We start from the raw sequence: 17,929 nt of genomic DNA on the forward strand, positions 1-17,929 counted from the left end.
ACTCAGAATTAACAATTATTACCCCAGCGGAGGTGTACGATATTCACTTGACGTAACGATATGCTCAAGAGTCAGGGAACCGCAAGTGTTTCACATGAAGAGCCTCAAGTGATGTGCCGCACGGGGGGCCGAAAGCTTAATCGTTTTCATCCAAACTTTGACGCATGAACTGGAGATGTTTCGAAACCCGCCTGGCGGGATGATGCGCAGAACAGACAACGCAGATCATCATGCAAGGCTGACGGGACGGCCTGCGACCTGGAAACAGACCAACATGAACCATTTTTTTTCACTTTGCAGCCTCAGACTACCTCATGGAACAACTTTCCTACGACACGGCTTCTCAACGTGGCCGCCGCATTCATCGGCTTTTGCACATGTATTCCGACACGTAGTACCTCAGGCTATAGACATGACTAATGGGTGTTACGGGAATAGCTTAGTAGGATTATCAAGCTAAGGTCTCACACGATAGCTCGTAGTCGTAGCTTCTGTCTAGACTGACTGAAGAACGAAAATAGCAGGGCAAAGTCGCTACAGCGGCACCAGTGAGCCGATCGATCCGGTCGTCGCAAAAACGAGCGAGAGCGAGACGGCGGTCTTATCACGCTGGAAACTTGAAAGCCTCTAGTCAATCTATACCAGACATGCCATTGCCTCGGGCGCAAGCCACGTCTTGTTTGTTTTTGTTCGCGACGAGGCTATGAGGCTGTCGAAGAACAAGGTTGGCATGTTTCAGATGCTTGGTGTGGCTGTTTCATCTGCAACATGGCGGCCGAAGTATGGTCGGCCGTGGCAGGCTGTCCCATGCATACATTCACCGAGCCTACAATTGGATAGATGGGCTGGAGGCTTTTCTTGATGGGGCACGCTGTCCGCACAGTCTGGGGACGAGCTGAGCTGGCATTACTCGTCAGAACATCAGATCACTGAGGAGCCTCGCGTTGACGATCGTGAGGACGAGGAACGCATTATATAGGCCAATCTCGTTAGGAATACGGCTCAGGTTCAAATTTCCAGCCAAGCCTTAGCGAATTCCATCAGTGAACGCGTCTCTCCTTTTGGGAAATTTCAAAATAACACAAACATCAGATGCAACGCGACGAACGGTTTGCTATCCGCGTTTAGCTCATCTGCAGGAAATAATGTCCGAGAATACCTAGAGTATAGCACCCACCAGCTAAGGTTGACTAACACAGCTAACGGAAGCAGCTCGGCGACCGACCGGTATTGGGAAATTGGCCACATCCACGCTGGTGAGTCTGCACAAAACGAAGTGAATTTTATACGCGCTCTTTTTGTTAGCTGGTAGTACAAGTCGGCAACGGCACGCACTGGCACCTGGCAGGGGCCTGATGGCGAAGGCACGAAAGCCGCGATTCAGTCCAGGATTTGCAAGGGCTCTAGCCGACTATCTCGCTTCGAGAAAGGGGACCCGCGCAAGACTGGAGTCAGTGTCATGCGCGCAAACCGTCAAAATGAGTGTGTACAAGAGCATACTGCCGTAAGCAAGGGTAGAGTATCTTCGATTGACAGGGCGGCGAATTCAGAGCCGACGGCAACTGCCCTTTGAATGGGACGGACCCATATTCTCGTGAATGCATAACATAACAATGGCCAGCAAAACAGAGCGAGGTAAATATTGAAAAGCCGCAATCTCACCTAAGGGTCCTCTGCCCTCGGCTGGCCCACTTGTCCAATGACATTGTAATCACCAATGCGCTGCAGCAGTGCTTCCAACCGGCCAAACAAACAGTCGCAGCCAGTGCCGCATTCAGCCCGAGCGTTAAAACGGCAAGTCGTTGCTTAGGCCGCCTTTGGCCTAGCGGTGCTGGTCAGTGCGGGTTCCTCATTTTGAAATCGGAACTTCTGGAAGAAAGCCTCGACAAGGCGCTCACACTGTGGATATCGTGATTTGCTGCGTGGCGGGCAATCACAATTAACGTGGTGCATATTCGAGATCGCATATCGAGACATTTCTCGGCATCGGCACGGCATTGAAACACATACACGGAGACAACTTGGCCCTGACTCGGCGTTCCGATGTCGTTCGTCTCGATACTCTGTCTGCGTGCTACCCATCATGTCACCATACTGTTTCTCCCGGCTTATTTGCTTTGTGGAAAAATTGCGCATGTAGTACGTGTCTCGTCCCTGGGCAAGACAGGATCGTGGAGTGCGTCTCTAAAGCCCTCTTACTATGCCGTACAAGAGAGCCGTTTCGAGTAGACTGGCGGGGTTTTAGACCGATAGTTATTGAAGCCGCCTTGTCCCGGCCGTCCGAACTGCGGCGCATGGAGATCCGGGGCGAGCGCCAAGTGAATGAGGGATTTCAAGGTCCCTTTGGCTATTCACGAGATATATGCGAGGCCAAGCCGGTCATTCTCCGATTCTCCAGACTGCCCTAGCCTGTCGGTGAGGCAAGACAGCAAGTAGTAACACAGTCTGACAGCGCGACAGTAAGCGGAAGCAAAGACCCTTCCTGCAGAGGATAGTATTAGTATCGCCCCCATGCCCGGCAGCTAGAAAATGGAAATAGTGGACCGGAAACAGCGGGAAGGGCATGCGAGTTGTTTCCGGTTTGATCCTCGATCCATCCACTGCGGGTGCATCGCGTCGGCGGCGATGGGGTAAAATCTTCTTTTACGAACCGTCAGCTTCCAGGTCTGCTGCGCGGCGAGACCGAGTGCCGATCCGCCGACTTGAGTGGTTGTGTGCGGAAATGCTCTGGTCTGGCACGGCCGGCTGGGTCGGGTCAGGGCCGAGGTGGGTGAAAATGTGCAGAATTGCTGGATGGGCGGTTAGAGGAGGGCATGACGTAGGGCAGCTTGGCAGCGGCACTTAGTCGTCCTCATCGTCATCTGGGCTCTCGTGCTTGCTCGCCGATTGCTGACACCTGCCAGAAGGAGACTTCGTTCGCATTGGCAATGGCAAAAGCGATAGACGAGCTCGACATGCTCGTTGCCGTCCGAGGAATAGATGGCCAAGCCGTGTACGCTGCTCCCATGTCTTTTGCCTCCAATTAGAGCATAACGGTTTGCAATTGCAAGCTCTTGGAAACCGCGCATATCGGTCTATTTTCTGCTACGGTAGCTTCTCCTTCATAGAGTAGAGCTTCGATCGCTGGCCCCACAGTGGTCGGCCGGGTCTCAACCTAGCGGCTACCACTACGAGACCGCCTACCTACAGCGCCAACAGCTTCCACGAGGCAAGGCGCACGGTGCGACCGTGGCCGCTCGCACAGGGCAGAGCTGGTACTGTCAAGTCACTCCAAGCTCGAGCCTGGATGCGATAAGAAACATTTTGCGGGCTTGCTGCCACCCTGGCCAGCCGGCCAGTCAAAGCCCACGGCGCAAGCATGGGCTACCCCAGTTGATTTCCATGACGAACAGTGGTCTGGCAAAAAGCTTGTTGATCTGCTCTGCTTGGTTGCTCCATGCGTCCCCCAATTTTCCGCTGCTGGAGCTACGGCGATCGACTGGAGCAGCGCCCAGCAGCAGCTGGCCAGCAAGAAAGAAAGACAGCCAAGCCATATTGTGATTGTGATATGGGGGTACAGACGCCCTTGAGGCGGGTAAGAGCTGATGCCGTCCACATTATTTCGTCGACTATTTGTTGCTACCTGCCGGGTATCTCGCCGCAGGTCTCCATATTGTGGACGATACGGTACACCTGTGTTTGCAAGTCTGCGTGCTTATTTTGGATGTCTCGGAGCATTCCAGCTACCGTACAGCATAAAAAACGCGTCAATTGGGTCGGGAATGAACGGCTGCTGCTCCAGGCCTGCCAATTGACTCGGTCGGGAATAATACGCTCTCAGGCTGGTCGTTGTTTGACCGCCAGAAATCGCAATTTTCCTCGCTGTCGTCATATTCCACAAGAGGGCCGACCGAGGGCGAGAGAAATAAAAAATAAATCCCTCAGGGCGACCGACAGGAAAGAGCGACCGGGAGCCTTGACCTACCTACCTAGGTACCTTACCCTACCTGTGCCTAGGATCGAGCGGTACGGATGTGGGGCCTGGCTGCCAGGTACCTCCGGCCAGAATTGATGGGGACGTCTGGGGCACGAGTGGGCGCATCGGCGGGGCCAGGGTACTTGTTTACTTTGCGAGATTAAAGTCACTTGGATTGTGACCTGCAACTGGATGAATCGCTATTGGCCGAAGCTAGGGCCCCTTGCGGGTGATTGGACGCTGCCCAGGATTTGCCCAGGCCGATACGGGAAAGAACTTCGATGTTTATCCCAAGATTTTGTATGTAATCGCAAGCTAGCTCGTCGGCTTGCCCAGATACCCAAGGAGCCAAGGTACCTAGGTACCTACCTGGGCTCTCTTGCTCTTGCCTGTACGGACAGGGCCAGCTGCAGCTACCTCGCCTGCACAGTACTCACTCATACGGGGCAGCCTGGCAGCGGCACTAGCTGTGCAGCGCGCATAACGCTCTTCTCATCACCCGGCAGCAAATCTGCGAGGTGTGGAGCCCTCGCATGGCACTGTGCAGGCCTGTACCCTAGCTCCGACCTGCATGTAGCTCTCACTCGTAGTGTGTAGTCGTTAGCTAGAATCGAGAAGCTATGATTTGGCGCATCGATGAGCGAGAGAGAGAGAAAAAAAAACGCTACCGAAGGATTGATTTTTGGGGCTGCTGCTTGCCGGATAGCTCGCTCTTCGCTCACTCACGCACACGCCGCCGCCGCCGTCAGTGCTCGTCCGTCACACTCACACACAGTATCTCTCTCTTCCTCCCCCGACTCATTCGGCTCGCTCGTTGATTTGCACAGTGCCGTAGGTAGTGGGAAATCCCATTACCCATACCCATACTCATACCCACACCTTACGCTACGCTATCCTACCTTATTGCGAGTCTGTATGGATGTGGGTGTCTGTGTGTGAGCGTCCCATCCGTCCCATGCCATACCCTTTCCGTAGCCCATCCCATCCAATCCATGGTGCTAGTATACCGTGGGCCTACCAGACCAAGTAGGGTACTCTCTCGTAGACCCAGAGCCCAAATAAAAGTGGTAGCTACGCCCACCATCTCGCAGCGTCCCTTCCCTCTCTCTTTCCTTTCTCCAACACCCACGAAGGCCTTCCATACATAAGGTACGACCTTCAATTCGTGAGGTGCTTCCTCCCTCCTCCCTCCCCACTCCACTCCCATTGCTGTCCACGGCGTCTTGTCTGCTCTGCTTTGTGGTGGGCGTCTTTTTGTCCCGGCACAAACACACGTAGAGAGCTTCTTTCTCCCCCGCAACCAAAACAAACCTTTTGGTCCGCGTCCGCCGAACCCTACGTTTTCCCGCAAAACCTAGAGGCCTAGAAACTCCTGCGCTCTTCTCGACCTGCTCTATTTATTTCTTACCTCTTTTTCGAAATCACAAGAACTCGGTTTTTTCCACCACCTACTTTTCGCCGAAACAGCAGCGTGAGCGGAGCTCATCTGCCACACTACGCCCAGCATGGCCGACCAAACAACGTCGCCTGCGATCAACACGCAGATTGAGTCCGGAAAGTTCTCCGAGAAGGAGGCTCCCCAAGAGCCTGTCCCCTCTCAGAAGAAGGAACTCGGAGAGGATGAGGAAGAGGATGAAGACATCGACGCGCTTATCGAGGACCTCGAGAGTCAGGATGGACATGTGGATGAGTAAGTTTATGTCTGTGTGGTGGAGCTCTTGGAATGCGCCGTGCCGTGGGGGTGGTGTGATGGGCGTGTGCCTGCACAATTTTGTCGGCCCGCTGAAATTGCCCACTACACATCGCCCGGGCGCCACTTTAATTCCTAGCTCCTCCACCCAATTGCGCAAAACCAACCCGTGCTAATGCTAACAATTTTGCGTGTAGTGAGGAAGAGGAAGCTGACCAGCATGGTGCCCGTATCATTCCTGAGGAGCTCCTCCAGACCGATACTCGCATCGGTCTCACTGAGCAGGAGGTTCAGCAACGACGAAAGAAGTATGGTCTCAACCAGATGAAGGAGGAGAAGGAGAACTTGATTCTCAAGTTCTTCGGCTACTTCGTCGGTCCCATTCAGTTCGTTATGGAGGCTGCCGCCGTTCTGGCTGCTGGTCTCGAGGATTGGGTCGATTTCGGTGTCATTTGCGCCCTGCTGTTGCTTAACGCCTGTGTCGGTTTCGTCCAGGAGTTCCAGGCCGGTTCTATTGTCGACGAGTTGAAGAAGACTCTCGCCCTGAAGGCTGTCGTTCTCCGTGACGGTACCCTGAAGGAGGTCGAGGCTCCCGAGGTCGTCCCTGGCGATATTCTGCAGGTTGAGGAGGGTACCATCATTCCCGCCGATGGTCGCATCGTTACCGAGGACGCTTTCCTGCAGGTCGATCAGTCCGCCATCACTGGTGAGTCTCTGGCCGTCGACAAGCACAAGGGCGACCAGTGCTATGCCTCCTCCGCTGTCAAGCGTGGTGAGGCCTTCGTTGTCGTTACCGCCACTGGTGACAACACCTTCGTCGGCCGTGCCGCTGCCCTTGTCAACGCTGCCTCTTCCGGCACTGGACATTTCACCGAGGTCCTGAACGGCATTGGTACCATTCTGCTGATTCTCGTCATCTTCACCAACTTGATCGTCTGGGTTTCTTCCTTCTACCGAAGCAACCCCATTGTCAGGATTCTCGAGTTCACCCTGGCCATCACCATCATCGGTGTCCCCGTCGGTCTGCCTGCTGTCGTCACCACCACCATGGCTGTCGGTGCCGCCTACCTCGCCAAGAAGAAGGCCATTGTCCAGAAGCTGTCCGCCATTGAGTCCCTGGCTGGTGTCGAGATTCTCTGCTCTGACAAGACTGGTACCCTGACCAAGAACAAGCTCTCTCTTTCTGAGCCGTACACTGTCGCCGGTGTCGACCCCGAGGATCTCATGCTTACTGCCTGTCTCGCTGCTTCCCGCAAGAAGAAGGGTATTGATGCCATTGACAAGGCTTTCCTCAAGAGCTTGAAGTACTACCCCCGCGCCAAGTCTGTCCTGTCCAAGTACAAGGTCATTGACTTCTTCCCCTTCGACCCTGTCAGCAAGAAGGTTACCGCTGTTGTCGAGTCTCCCCAGGGTGAGAGAATCACCTGCGTCAAGGGTGCTCCTCTTTTCGTTCTGAAGACTGTCGAGGAGGACCACCCCATCCCCGAGCAGGTCGACCAGGACTACAAGAACAAGGTTGCTGAGTTCGCCACCCGTGGTTTCCGATCTCTCGGTGTTGCTCGCAAGCGTGGTGAGGGTTCCTGGGAGATTCTGGGTATTATGCCCTGCTCTGACCCCCCTCGTCACGATACCGCCCGCACCATTAACGAGGCCAAGTCTCTGGGTCTGTCCATCAAGATGCTTACTGGTGATGCCGTCGGTATCGCTCGTGAGACCTCTCGTCAGCTCGGTCTCGGCACCAACGTTTACAACGCTGAGCGCCTGGGTCTTGGTGGCGGCGGTGACATGCCTGGCTCTGAGGTCTATGACTTCGTCGAGGCTGCCGATGGTTTCGCTGAGGTCTTCCCCCAGCACAAGTACAATGTCGTCGAGATTCTTCAGCAGCGTGGCTACCTTGTTGCCATGACTGGTGACGGTGTCAACGATGCTCCCTCCCTGAAGAAGGCTGATACTGGTATTGCTGTCGAGGGTGCCTCTGATGCTGCCCGATCTGCTGCCGACATTGTCTTCCTTGCCCCTGGTCTTGGTGCTATCATTGATGCTCTGAAGACTTCTCGCCAGATTTTCCACCGTATGTACGCCTACGTCGTCTACCGTATCGCTCTTTCCATTCACTTGGAGGTCTACCTTGGCCTGTGGATCGCCATTCTCAACCGTTCCCTGAACATTGAGCTGGTCGTCTTCATTGCCATTTTCGCTGATGTCGCTACCCTGGCTATTGCCTACGATAACGCTCCCTTCTCCAAGACCCCCGTCAAGTGGAACCTGCCCAAGCTCTGGGGTATGTCCGTCCTCCTCGGTGTTGTCCTGGCTGTCGGTACCTGGATTACTGTCACCACCATGTACGCCCAGGGTGAGAACGGTGGTATCGTCCAGAACTTCGGAAAGCTCGACCCCGTTGTCTTCCTTGAGATCTCTCTGACCGAGAACTGGCTGATCTTCATCACCCGTGCCAACGGCCCCTTCTGGTCTTCCATCCCCTCGTGGCAGCTCAGCGGTGCTATCCTCATCGTCGATATTATTGCCACTTGCTTCACTATCTGGGGTTGGTTCGTTGGTGGCCAGACCTCCATCGTCGCCGTCGTCCGTATCTGGATCTTCTCTTTCGGTGTCTTCTGCATCATGGGCGGTGTCTACTACATCCTCCAGGACAGCGTTGGCTTCGACAACCTCATGCACGGCAAGAGCCCCAAGGGCAGCCAAAAGCAGCGCTCTCTTGAGGACTTCGGTAAGCTAACCTCGTCCCGTAACCAGGAACTATCACATGCTAACATCTCTCTCAGTCGTCTCTCTCCAGCGCGTGTCCACTCAGCACGAGAAGTCCCAGTAAGCGTATCAGCGCTGAAGCAATTCAGCTGCTGGTGTCGCTGTGATACCACGCCTCGTTATCGGGGCATAAATAAATTCTTGGGTGTTACAACACTCGATGCCCATTCCCCATGATTCCCTGCTTATTTTCGCGGTGGAAATGTGTATACCAGATGAGGCTGAGGTTGCCACCTCCTTATTTCTCTTTGTCACATTTTGTACGGGGCTCTGTGATGTTATAAACCCCATTACAGTTCTTTTTAGACAAACTAATACCAAAACATAAAAAATATATCGCTGTGTGCCTATCGGAGTGACATGTGTATTGCAATATGTTGGAGCCTAACCTGGATAATGATACATCGTGCTGGACCTTTAACCTTGTTAGGATGTTCATGTCTGAGGCATATCTGTATAGCAATCTACCATTTCAGCTATAGTGCTTTCTCTACATCTAATCGTGTAAGTAAGATTCTATTTCGTGCTCGATAAATAGCAAAGTCAGTAAGTGACAGTCATAAGTTCCAGTTTCAGTAGTCAGCACAAAATGATGGTAATAATCGTAGAAAACTGGTAGCCATCATGACTACCAAGATCTGTGCTCTTGATAGAGAGTGATACTGAGAAGGAAATGCGATTCACAGAGCATGGCTCGGTGTGGTCGGGCTTGTTATTTACTTTTTGGTGATGGTCTTCCAATGTTTGCTCTTGGATTATTGAAATCGACGAAGGCACGTGATCGTCAAGTTTGTGAACCTTTGCCCTCCAAACTTCTGCCTCTGAGGTTGTCCCTAACACATCACAACAAACAAAAAACTTCTTGCCTTCTCTCACTTGTTCACTTCACACTTTCGTCATTCTCCTGTATTACTTCTTGAGTTGAATGAATGTGATTTGTTGTGCTCAGATCCGTCACCCCTGGGACAAACTCAACAAGCATCAGGTCCAGGATCAGGTAGTAGCTGATGAGCTAACGACAAGATGAATCGCGACATCCCGGGGTTCTATTATGGTAAATCATAGCACGGAACAACTTGTGATGAATTATCAGCTAACACAGCACAGACCCTGAGAAAAAGCGGTATTTCCGGATCGAGAGCAATCGGACTGCCCCTGTAGATGCCGAATGGTCCGCAACCGCTGTTAAGCGCAGAAAGGTCGAAGGCAATGAGGCAAAGAAGATACAGAGACGCCAGGAACGTACCAAACGCTTGGTTAAACGAGCCTCAGTACTGGCAGATCCCCTGCTGGGAGGAGCCTTGAATCGAGAGCTGGGACATGTGTCCGCAGAGGTGCCTGCGAGCTGCTGGGCCAGAGGCCTCAGAGAGAAGGGCGAGCTTTCATTTAATTTTAATTATGAGAGGCTCAGGTCTCCCAACGTCCAACATATGTACATCGATGGATCCGATACAAAGACAGGCCTTGGAGTTGCCTATGCAAGTGAGTTCTTGCAAATAGCAAGGGAAATAATATTGTTGTCTAGCAACTAACGCAACCTAGGTGTAGATGGTATCACACTGCTGGGCCATTACATTCCAACAGATACAAATGACAGGTGTGTAACTTATACTAAACAATAACTGGTCGATATTCTAACTATGCCTGCAGAATCAACTTCCAAGTCAAGGCCCATGAAAAGTACCGACCTTTCCTTCCGACAAGTGAGGTTGTCCAAGCTCCTGAAATGTCTTCCATCACATATCATGCACCAACCCATCATATCCTCCTCACATCCAGGAAGCACTGCGGTGTCTTTACATTCTCTCCAGAGCTGTCAACACCAGACGAAAAGAAACCAAATTGGCTTATTGGCGAATGTAAGGGTCCTTTGGGAGTACGACCATGCGAAGCTGTATACTGACCAGGGCCAACCGCCCATCTAGGTGATTATTTTCAGTCATTGATGCTGCCGCCGAAGTATAGGAGACATAGGACTAACACCTGTACCCCGGCACCGGCCAACTCTGACCTGATCTACCTTCTTGGCACCAGCAGGGAGATTCTCGGCCTGCGCCGAGAAGGCCCATTAGAGTGTATCATGCCGCCCGAGTCAGAGGATGATGACCGCGCCTTCGATACCTTCAGCATCGACTTCAAACCCCTCGACGTAAACACGTTCTTCGCTGGCGGCCGATACAGTCGCTTGTGGATGATCGACCTCCGCTGTCCTCCCGATGAGTGGGACTGGTGGCAGCCTCGCAGCCCTGCCATTGCGCATGTGAAGGCGCTCAACGAGCACCATGTCCTGGCAGCAGGCATCAAGAGCGAGATGTGCATCTACGACGTACGCTTCCAGAAGAAGGAGACGACGCAGCCTATTGTCAAGTTCTATGACTACAAGAACGAGGAACACCTCGATATTGGGCTGGACGTGAACCGCTCTGCTGGCGTGGTAGCTGCGGCGCACGACGACGGCAAGGTTGCGGTGTACTCGCTGCATAGCGGCCATAGGCTCAAGGCCGGCGACGTCGACGGCATTGCTGCGGACGGACCTGTCAAGAGCATGATGTTCCAGACTATGCCCAGAGAGAAGGAAGCGAGCCTCTTCGTTGGTGCGGGACCATACATCCAGAAATACTCGTTTGGTACTGCGGACAAAGACGAAGAGTGAAGTATTCTACGGCTTCCCGCGAGGGTTATTCCTTGTACAGATCACCTATTACGGTGCTATCTACACGCACTCCTCGTCAGGCGTTGCTAACCTGACAACTCGTTGCTTACAAATTATGCCAATCATAGGATGGCAAACTGGATCGGATAATGATGACTGATGAATAAACAATGTCTGTTTTTGGTAGCTAGATACCCTGTACTATATAGTATTTACGCCGACATGCAAATGCATACAACCTGAGAGCTGAACCCTGGTGCGCCGAATCCCATTTTCCAGAGCCTTTCCTTTTCTGATATCCTGTTTCCGTTCCTATGCCATGGGACCTCCCGCCCATCCGTATATGCCTGAGCGCCTATAAACGATCGTCGCCCGTAGAAAGGGGCTGCGGAAATCATGAAAAATACCGTCCTACTGAGACCACCCAACATCACATCCCACATGTAAATATAGATAAACTCCAACAACGGAAAAGGCAAATATTAGTTCTCCCCAAAGCACAACTCAGCGCCGCCGTTCCTGGCCTTCGCTCTTCAAGCCATACGTGTCAGCCAGGCCGGGGAAGGCCTTGGCGAACGCATCCCCGAGCGTCCAGTTCTCGAGCCGGCGCAAGTGGCGCTCGAACACGGGGTTGATCAGCAGCTCGTCGGAGTCGGGGCTCTGCAGCAGAGTGTCGGTGTCCTCGTACGGCCAGTTGAGGCTCAGCGTCGTGGTAAAGGGGATGAAGAAGTTCTCAAAGGGGAACTCCGCGGGGCCATAGTCGCGTACCAGCTTCTCGCGCATGCGCGGGAAGGGCAGGTGGTCGATCCATGCCGGGTGCGGCGTGAAGAGCTGCGAGGGCCGCGGAGTCATCCACTCCGGGAGGCGGTCGTAGTTCTCCTGCGTGGGAGAGATCTGCCATCTCATTATAAGAAACATGATGTAGAGGACTGCCACGCGCTCTGGTAGTCGTGAGAGGTCCGGGAAGGTCTGGAGGATGTCGGTGAAGACCTTCGACAGCGGGTGCGAGAAGCGGCTGCTCATTGGGTTGAGCAATGAGGAGACACTAGGGTACTTTGGTCCGATGATATCTTGTGGTGATAGACCCTCCGCTGCCCGTTGTCTGCGTTCTTGGAGGAAGTCGAGCAGGAGGCTGTCCAGGGGACAAGTTGGAGGGCAGTTCTTGATCGGAGCAGAGTAGCCCGCTAGGTTGTCGCTTGTAGGCGTCAGAGCGTCAGTTGCAAAATCCAGGCGAGGCATTCCCGAGCCCTGGTTAAACCCAGAGCCCATTACCTGGCCAGCGCCAGCCCATGTTCGATTGAAGCCAGGGGAGTCCTGAGCACCATTGGTGCCATTCTGTATCCGCGCCACTCTCTGAGACGGCCCTAGAAGAAAATCGAGTCCCAGCCTCTCTGCTCCAAGGTCCAGCCCGTGAATCAGGTCGTGTCGTTGCTGATCCAGCATCTTGGTTTGCGTGAATGTCTGCGCTGGTGGCTGGCCGGGAGGTCCTCCACCGACCCCTGCGGAAAGCCATTGGCCGTGCGGCTCTATTGATGCCGGGGAGGCCGCGCTTGTAGGAGTCGAGACATTTTGTAAGGACGGCGGGGCGGGAGGTGCTGATCCCGAGACCGGGACAAAGGTCTGGCTGGGAGATGGGTAAACCGGTTGTTGTTCTGTTGTGAATTATATGTCAGTCTTGGGCTTTACCATATTGGGAAAACCAGACAAGCAAGATCGTAGACATGGATGATTTCCATACAAAACACGAGTGTAACCATGTATATATATGTTTGGACAGGTCTCACCTTGTGAAGATGATAGAAGAGGCTGGATCATGGCAACAATGGAGCCCAGGCGCCTCTTGATGTCCGCATTCTCGGCCTCGACAGCTTCCTTAGCCCTGATTGTAGCTTGCAGTTCCTGGTAGGGCTGTTGAGAGGTAAGCTCGGCAATCCGGCGTTCCAAGCTCTCGATCTGAAGCTTCGTCCGTTCTCGGATGGCTCGCTGCGCCTCGCGATCTGTTTGTAGGACAACCCTGATCAGCACTACAAGTTGAAATAATAGCAACAGCAGAGGGAGGAAGACTTGGTGAGCACTAGGGTAGAGGAATGCTTGGCAAGTGGGAGATCCTCACGATCCTGGACGGCCAGCTAGATGTGCCGCAAGGGAATAGAGGGCGAGAATTATGCTGGATACGCACCGTTGGCTCGCTTCTTTGCTAGCTGCTCGGGCGTGAGATTGGCGACTCCTCTCGAGCCGGGGCCGGTGCGGCGCTTCTTGCTATCTGGATGATGGCCATCATCGGCCGGTGGAGAATGCTGGACTCCATCCCGGGAGGTCCGGCTTCCCACGGAGTCGAGCGAGGAGGACCCTCCATTAGGGAGGAGCTCTGGCGGACTGGGAATGACAGCTGCCTTCGCTGCTGCTGCTGCTGCTGCTGCTGTGTTCACCTCCGTCTCCATTGTGTCAGCTCACTTCGCAACAAGCGCCGGGCGGCCGGGTCGTAAATCGTGCGGTGCGCCCCCTCCCGTGCGAATCAAGAGGCCGGTGTTCTGCAAGGGTGGTCTGGTATGGTAGGCTCGGTAGGGTAGGCACAGCGCAGATTGTGGGTGGGTGCAGGTGGGCACAAAGAGCCTCGAGGCCTATGAGGTTGGCGATAACGACTCATTGAAATGCCGTGGCACTATGCTCGTAATGCCGCGCTCGAGTCAGGCAGCGCGGCGTGCCGCAATGGGCATGTCTGCGCTGCTCGGAATTCCATAGGCGGGATCGACAATAAGAGCTGGCTTATTGGCTTACTTGCTTATTGCCAATTGGAAAACCCCCCACACGTTCGCCGGAACCGTGCGATTGGGATGGCATTGGCCCCTTACATTTATTGCATACATGCGCATTATGATCAGTCACTTACATTACGATGACATGTATGTAGGCAGTAGGTTTCACATGCTAATCAGTTCTTTGCGATCATCGCCCGTTGCTCAGCATCCCTGGGGTAATGCACAAGGCAAGTAACGCCTCTCTATTACATGTAAGCAACATGCAATGTAAGTAGGTTAGACAGTATAAAACCGTAATAATCCTGATAGGATAGCATTAGAGAGGGATAACCCAAATTTGGCCTCCTGATGCAGTAGGTATGTAAGCCATGCCATTGCTTCGATAATGCTACATGTTGCTCTCTATCTCAAGCCCAAGCAACAGCGCCTGGACGGTCATATCTCTTGAGTTTTGGTGATCACACTCCTTCTAGTCCTACAAGATATCATAATCGTGTTTCAATATCCCCATTAGGATTGACCATTGCAGAGTTCCATTTCCATAAGAGTCTACCATGTCCCCTGCTCCCCTGTTTAGTCCTGCTTAGTCCGCAGACGCCCTCGCCAACGCTTCATGAAGATACGGCGGGAAGCGGTATCTCAACTGGCTGGTGTAGGTCGTCAAGTCCAGCGTCATCTGCTTGAGTTCCTCTGCAAGCATGCGCGATGTTGACTCGTTGCCGCTGAATTGTCCATTCATAAGCCGCTCCCGCTGCTTTGTGCAGCAGATGACCGTCCACATCAGCAGATTCGGCACATTGATCGCGACAGATTGCGGCAGACCAGAGAACTTGGCAGCGAAGCTGCGGATGATGCTCGGATCGCCTTTGGCGCTAAGGGGAAGGATCTCCAAGGCTCGAATTTTCTAATAAGAGAGTTAGAGATCACACTTCAAGATTTTAGGAGTTGAATACTCACGTCTAAACATTGTGGCCATTTGCCGCCTTCAACGAAGCCCTTGATTTCGGACATTTGCAGCAGGACACTGCAGGCAATCCTGTTCGGATCCCGGATCTTTGACCGGAACATGTGATCCTTCTCGTACATGCCCATCATGGTCCTTGCTAGCTCCACGGGATCGTCAATGGATGCAAGGCTGAGGCTGGTGCCCGGCTCCGCACCGCCTTCAAGACGTGGCTTCACAGGCATAAGCCTTAGAGGATCCTCACCGATCTCCAGGGAGATGGCTTCACTAAGAGCTCTGCTGACGATGGCGACCACCGTGTCATAGTCTCCCGCAAGATGGTACAGAAGCACAGCGTCGGTAGTTCGTCCATTGTCGTCGGCGAAGCTAGCAGCCTGCAAGGTAATGGCCTTGACAAAGTCTTGCTCAGCTTCTAGGTCGATAAGCTGGCCGCGACTCTCGATGATGCCTTGTATGCGATGACCATCTGGTTTGATATCGCCAATGAGCTTGCTGAATTCCCTCGTCTCAAGGACAAGCTCACGGAGAGCCTCGTGGCACAGCGCTGCGTGCTGTTGGTCTGCCTGTTGCTGACGGTCGTCAACGTTGAGGCAAATCAAAATGATGTAGTCAACTGCAGCGGCAACGTTAGCCGCTCGGAAGTCTCGTGTGTAATAGCCCAACATTCTGCCAAAGTTGATTTGTGGGAGGCCACGAGTATTGTGACTTAGCAGATCGCTTCCGGATGTCAGAGCATCAGCCGCACGCAGCAGCCCATAGTATTCTAGGGCGATCGCAAAATGCACAGCATCGACGTAGGAAAAGCTGTAGAGATAGGCAATTGCTTGCTCGAACATGCCAGAGAGGATCTGTAGATAGAAGAACATGCCAAAGCTCCCATTCGAATCCTCGGCGCTTGACTTGGGGAAGTGCTTGAGTCCGATTTCTCGAATGCTCGCTTGTAACTCCGTCAAACCAAACATCTCGCCAGCGAATTCGATGGCTCGATCTCCCTCTCTTGCAAGGTTGAACTGCAGCCATATCCAATCACTGACATCGGTTTGTAGATTCTCGAAGCTGCGGTTGTTGAGGTCACAGCGACCAATGATTTTATAACAAGCCATTCGGAACGGGTCGATAGAGTTCTCAGGGGCATTGCGAGCCCGCTGGTTGTACTCGTTATTGCAGCGGTCCTGCAGCGGCCGCTTTAATCGTCGATCCTCGCTCGAGGCATAACTGTTAATATAGCCGGAGAATGTCCTGTCGATGCTTCTGAAATGATTTTGATTGTCGTTGACATACTTCGCAGCCTCATTGACATGACCAGATCGAAGTAGATAAAAGACAACCGCCCAGACATACTCTCCTTGTACCTGCTGCAATTCGACATTGTCGGGAACGAGGCGTTTCCCAGTTGCAAGGACACGGATGTACGCCTTAATCTTGCTCACAACATCTGGTCTACCGCCTGGGTTGGCATCCTGAGGGCGCTTAGCGATCGCCGCCTCAACCTCGCCGAAGAATTGCTGTTCCAAGAAACGATTGGCGCCTTCGAGAATTCTCTTTCGCATCTCGATGGCATGTGGAGAGTTAGGATTAGGATCCAGATACATCTTCGCAAACTCGCGCTCCTTGGCTGTGGACCCGGGGATGCTGGGATCAGCATTAGGATACTCGCTCACCATATCCATCACGGCATGGTAAGCATCTACAATGTGCTGTGCATGTCGGTCTCCGGACTTGGACTCGAGATCTGCAAGCTCACAGAGGATAGGATAAGGTCGTTGGTAGGCACGACTGTCGTTGAGACTGTGAATTCTCTCCGCCAACTTGGCCTGCTTCTCTCGGAGGAATCGATCATCCATGGCAGCGGCTCCGTTGAGAGAGCCAATCGCGTCACCACCATTGACATCAGTGAACTCGGACGGATGAGAGCCAATCTTGCTGGGTGTACCGATGACAGACTTTTGCATGGTGGATCGACCAAATGCGCTCGCTTTTTGAGTAGATCGCGGGCCTGGTGTGCCTTGCTGCGTTTTCCTGCGGGATCTGCCAAACCCGCCCTGGGACTCCCTACCAGATGCGGCTGTGCTACTTGGTTCCTCCCTCGGCTTGATGCCAAAGTGCTGATAGATACGCTTCCTCTGTGCCTCCCATTCCATGGTGACATTATCTTCCAGGAATGCATCGAAGTCACGAACAGACCTCTCAAGACCATCAGCGATCATGCCGAGGGTGGTCTTTGTTTGAAGATTTGAGAGGTAGGTCTCGACATCGACCTCACCGGGTGCGAGCCCTTGAGGTGGACGGTCCAGTTTCGATGTTTGGATCCCCAGGGAGCCGAGATCCCTTACCGCCGCGCCAGGGTCAACGCCAGAAGCAGCGAGAAAGTAATGCGCCTTGCCGTCGAACGCTCGGTCCTGAGCACGAGGGCCGAGCTTTCGGAGCCTCTGACGAAGGTCGCCCAGGCCCAGTTGGAGGCTCGGGAGATCTTCCATCGGTGCTTCGCCATCAGCTTCTTTCTTACTCTTGGCCAACAAGCTGTCGAAGTATGCACCGGTCTGCTGCGTCTGCTGTTGTCCATTTGTACTCGCGCCAGGAACTAATGTAGATAGGAGGCTATTACCGAACGAACCAGCTGTCGTGCCAGCCTGTTGCGGTTGCGTAGAGTTGAGCGTCGCGCCGAAAGGGGATGGCTTGTTGAGCGTCGAGAACGAGTTTGTGCTTGCTTGGGGTTGAGTCGATCCTAAGCCGCTAAACAACGAAGGCTTCTGAGGTTGAGTCGTAGCAGTAGGAGCTCCAAAGACAGAGCCCGTGGCCTGTTGCGGCTGCGTAGTCGCTGTGCTGCCGAACAATCCTCCTGTTGCTTGCGGCTTCGCTGCGGTGGACGATCCGAATACAGAGGCTCTCGAAGGCTGTGTCGCAGTACTCTGGCCAAAGAGTCCGCCCGATGGCTGGGAAGGTTGACCCGTAGCAGGCTGTTGAGTTGCATTTAGAGATTGGAATAGACCTCCTCCTGCCGCTGGGGTGCTTGTTGTCGAAGCTCCAAACAAGCTGCCACTATTAGAGCTACCGACTAGTGTGCTGCCGAATAGAGACATCGTGGCTGCTGAATTGATGGAAGCAGTAGCGCAGCAAGATGAAGCGTGAAGACGCGTCAATC

General features: G+C 53.5%; 4 protein-coding genes across 4 annotated transcripts; 2 read left to right on the forward strand and 2 right to left on the reverse strand.

The window, feature by feature from the left end:
• Positions 1-5,460: 5,460 nt before the first annotated feature.
• Positions 5,461-8,475, forward strand: UCRPA7_4449 (putative plasma membrane atpase protein; the record flags this gene model as incomplete). Its single annotated transcript, XM_007917050.1, has 3 exons — positions 5,461-5,645; positions 5,843-8,373; positions 8,429-8,475. 3 exons carry the CDS (start codon positions 5,461-5,463, stop codon positions 8,473-8,475), a joined length of 2,763 nt encoding a protein of 920 aa, XP_007915241.1.
• Positions 8,476-9,841: 1,366 nt separating this feature from the next.
• On the forward strand, positions 9,842-11,064 carry UCRPA7_4450 (putative myocyte-specific enhancer factor 2d protein; the record flags this gene model as incomplete). Its single annotated transcript, XM_007916991.1, has 4 exons — positions 9,842-9,893; positions 9,954-10,008; positions 10,062-10,091; positions 10,377-11,064. The coding sequence occupies 4 exons, from the start codon at positions 9,842-9,844 to the stop codon at positions 11,062-11,064; spliced, it is 825 nt and encodes a 274-aa protein (XP_007915182.1).
• A 504-nt stretch (positions 11,065-11,568) lies between these two features.
• On the reverse strand, positions 11,569-12,507 carry UCRPA7_4451 (putative bzip transcription factor protein; the record flags this gene model as incomplete). Its single annotated transcript, XM_007917035.1, has 1 exon — positions 11,569-12,507. The coding sequence occupies one exon, from the start codon at positions 12,505-12,507 to the stop codon at positions 11,569-11,571; it is 939 nt and encodes a 312-aa protein (XP_007915226.1).
• A 1,899-nt stretch (positions 12,508-14,406) lies between these two features.
• Positions 14,407-17,264, reverse strand: UCRPA7_4452 (putative nucleoporin nic96 protein; the record flags this gene model as incomplete). Its single annotated transcript, XM_007916994.1, has 2 exons — positions 14,407-14,727; positions 14,781-17,264. The coding sequence occupies 2 exons, from the start codon at positions 17,262-17,264 to the stop codon at positions 14,407-14,409; spliced, it is 2,805 nt and encodes a 934-aa protein (XP_007915185.1).
• Positions 17,265-17,929: the final 665 nt, after the last annotated feature.

The sequence above is a fragment of the Phaeoacremonium minimum genome (assembly GCF_000392275.1).
Source record: "Phaeoacremonium minimum UCRPA7 unplaced genomic scaffold PA7_03_scaffold_348, whole genome shotgun sequence".
Classification (NCBI taxonomy): domain Eukaryota; kingdom Fungi; phylum Ascomycota; class Sordariomycetes; order Togniniales; family Togniniaceae; genus Phaeoacremonium; species Phaeoacremonium minimum.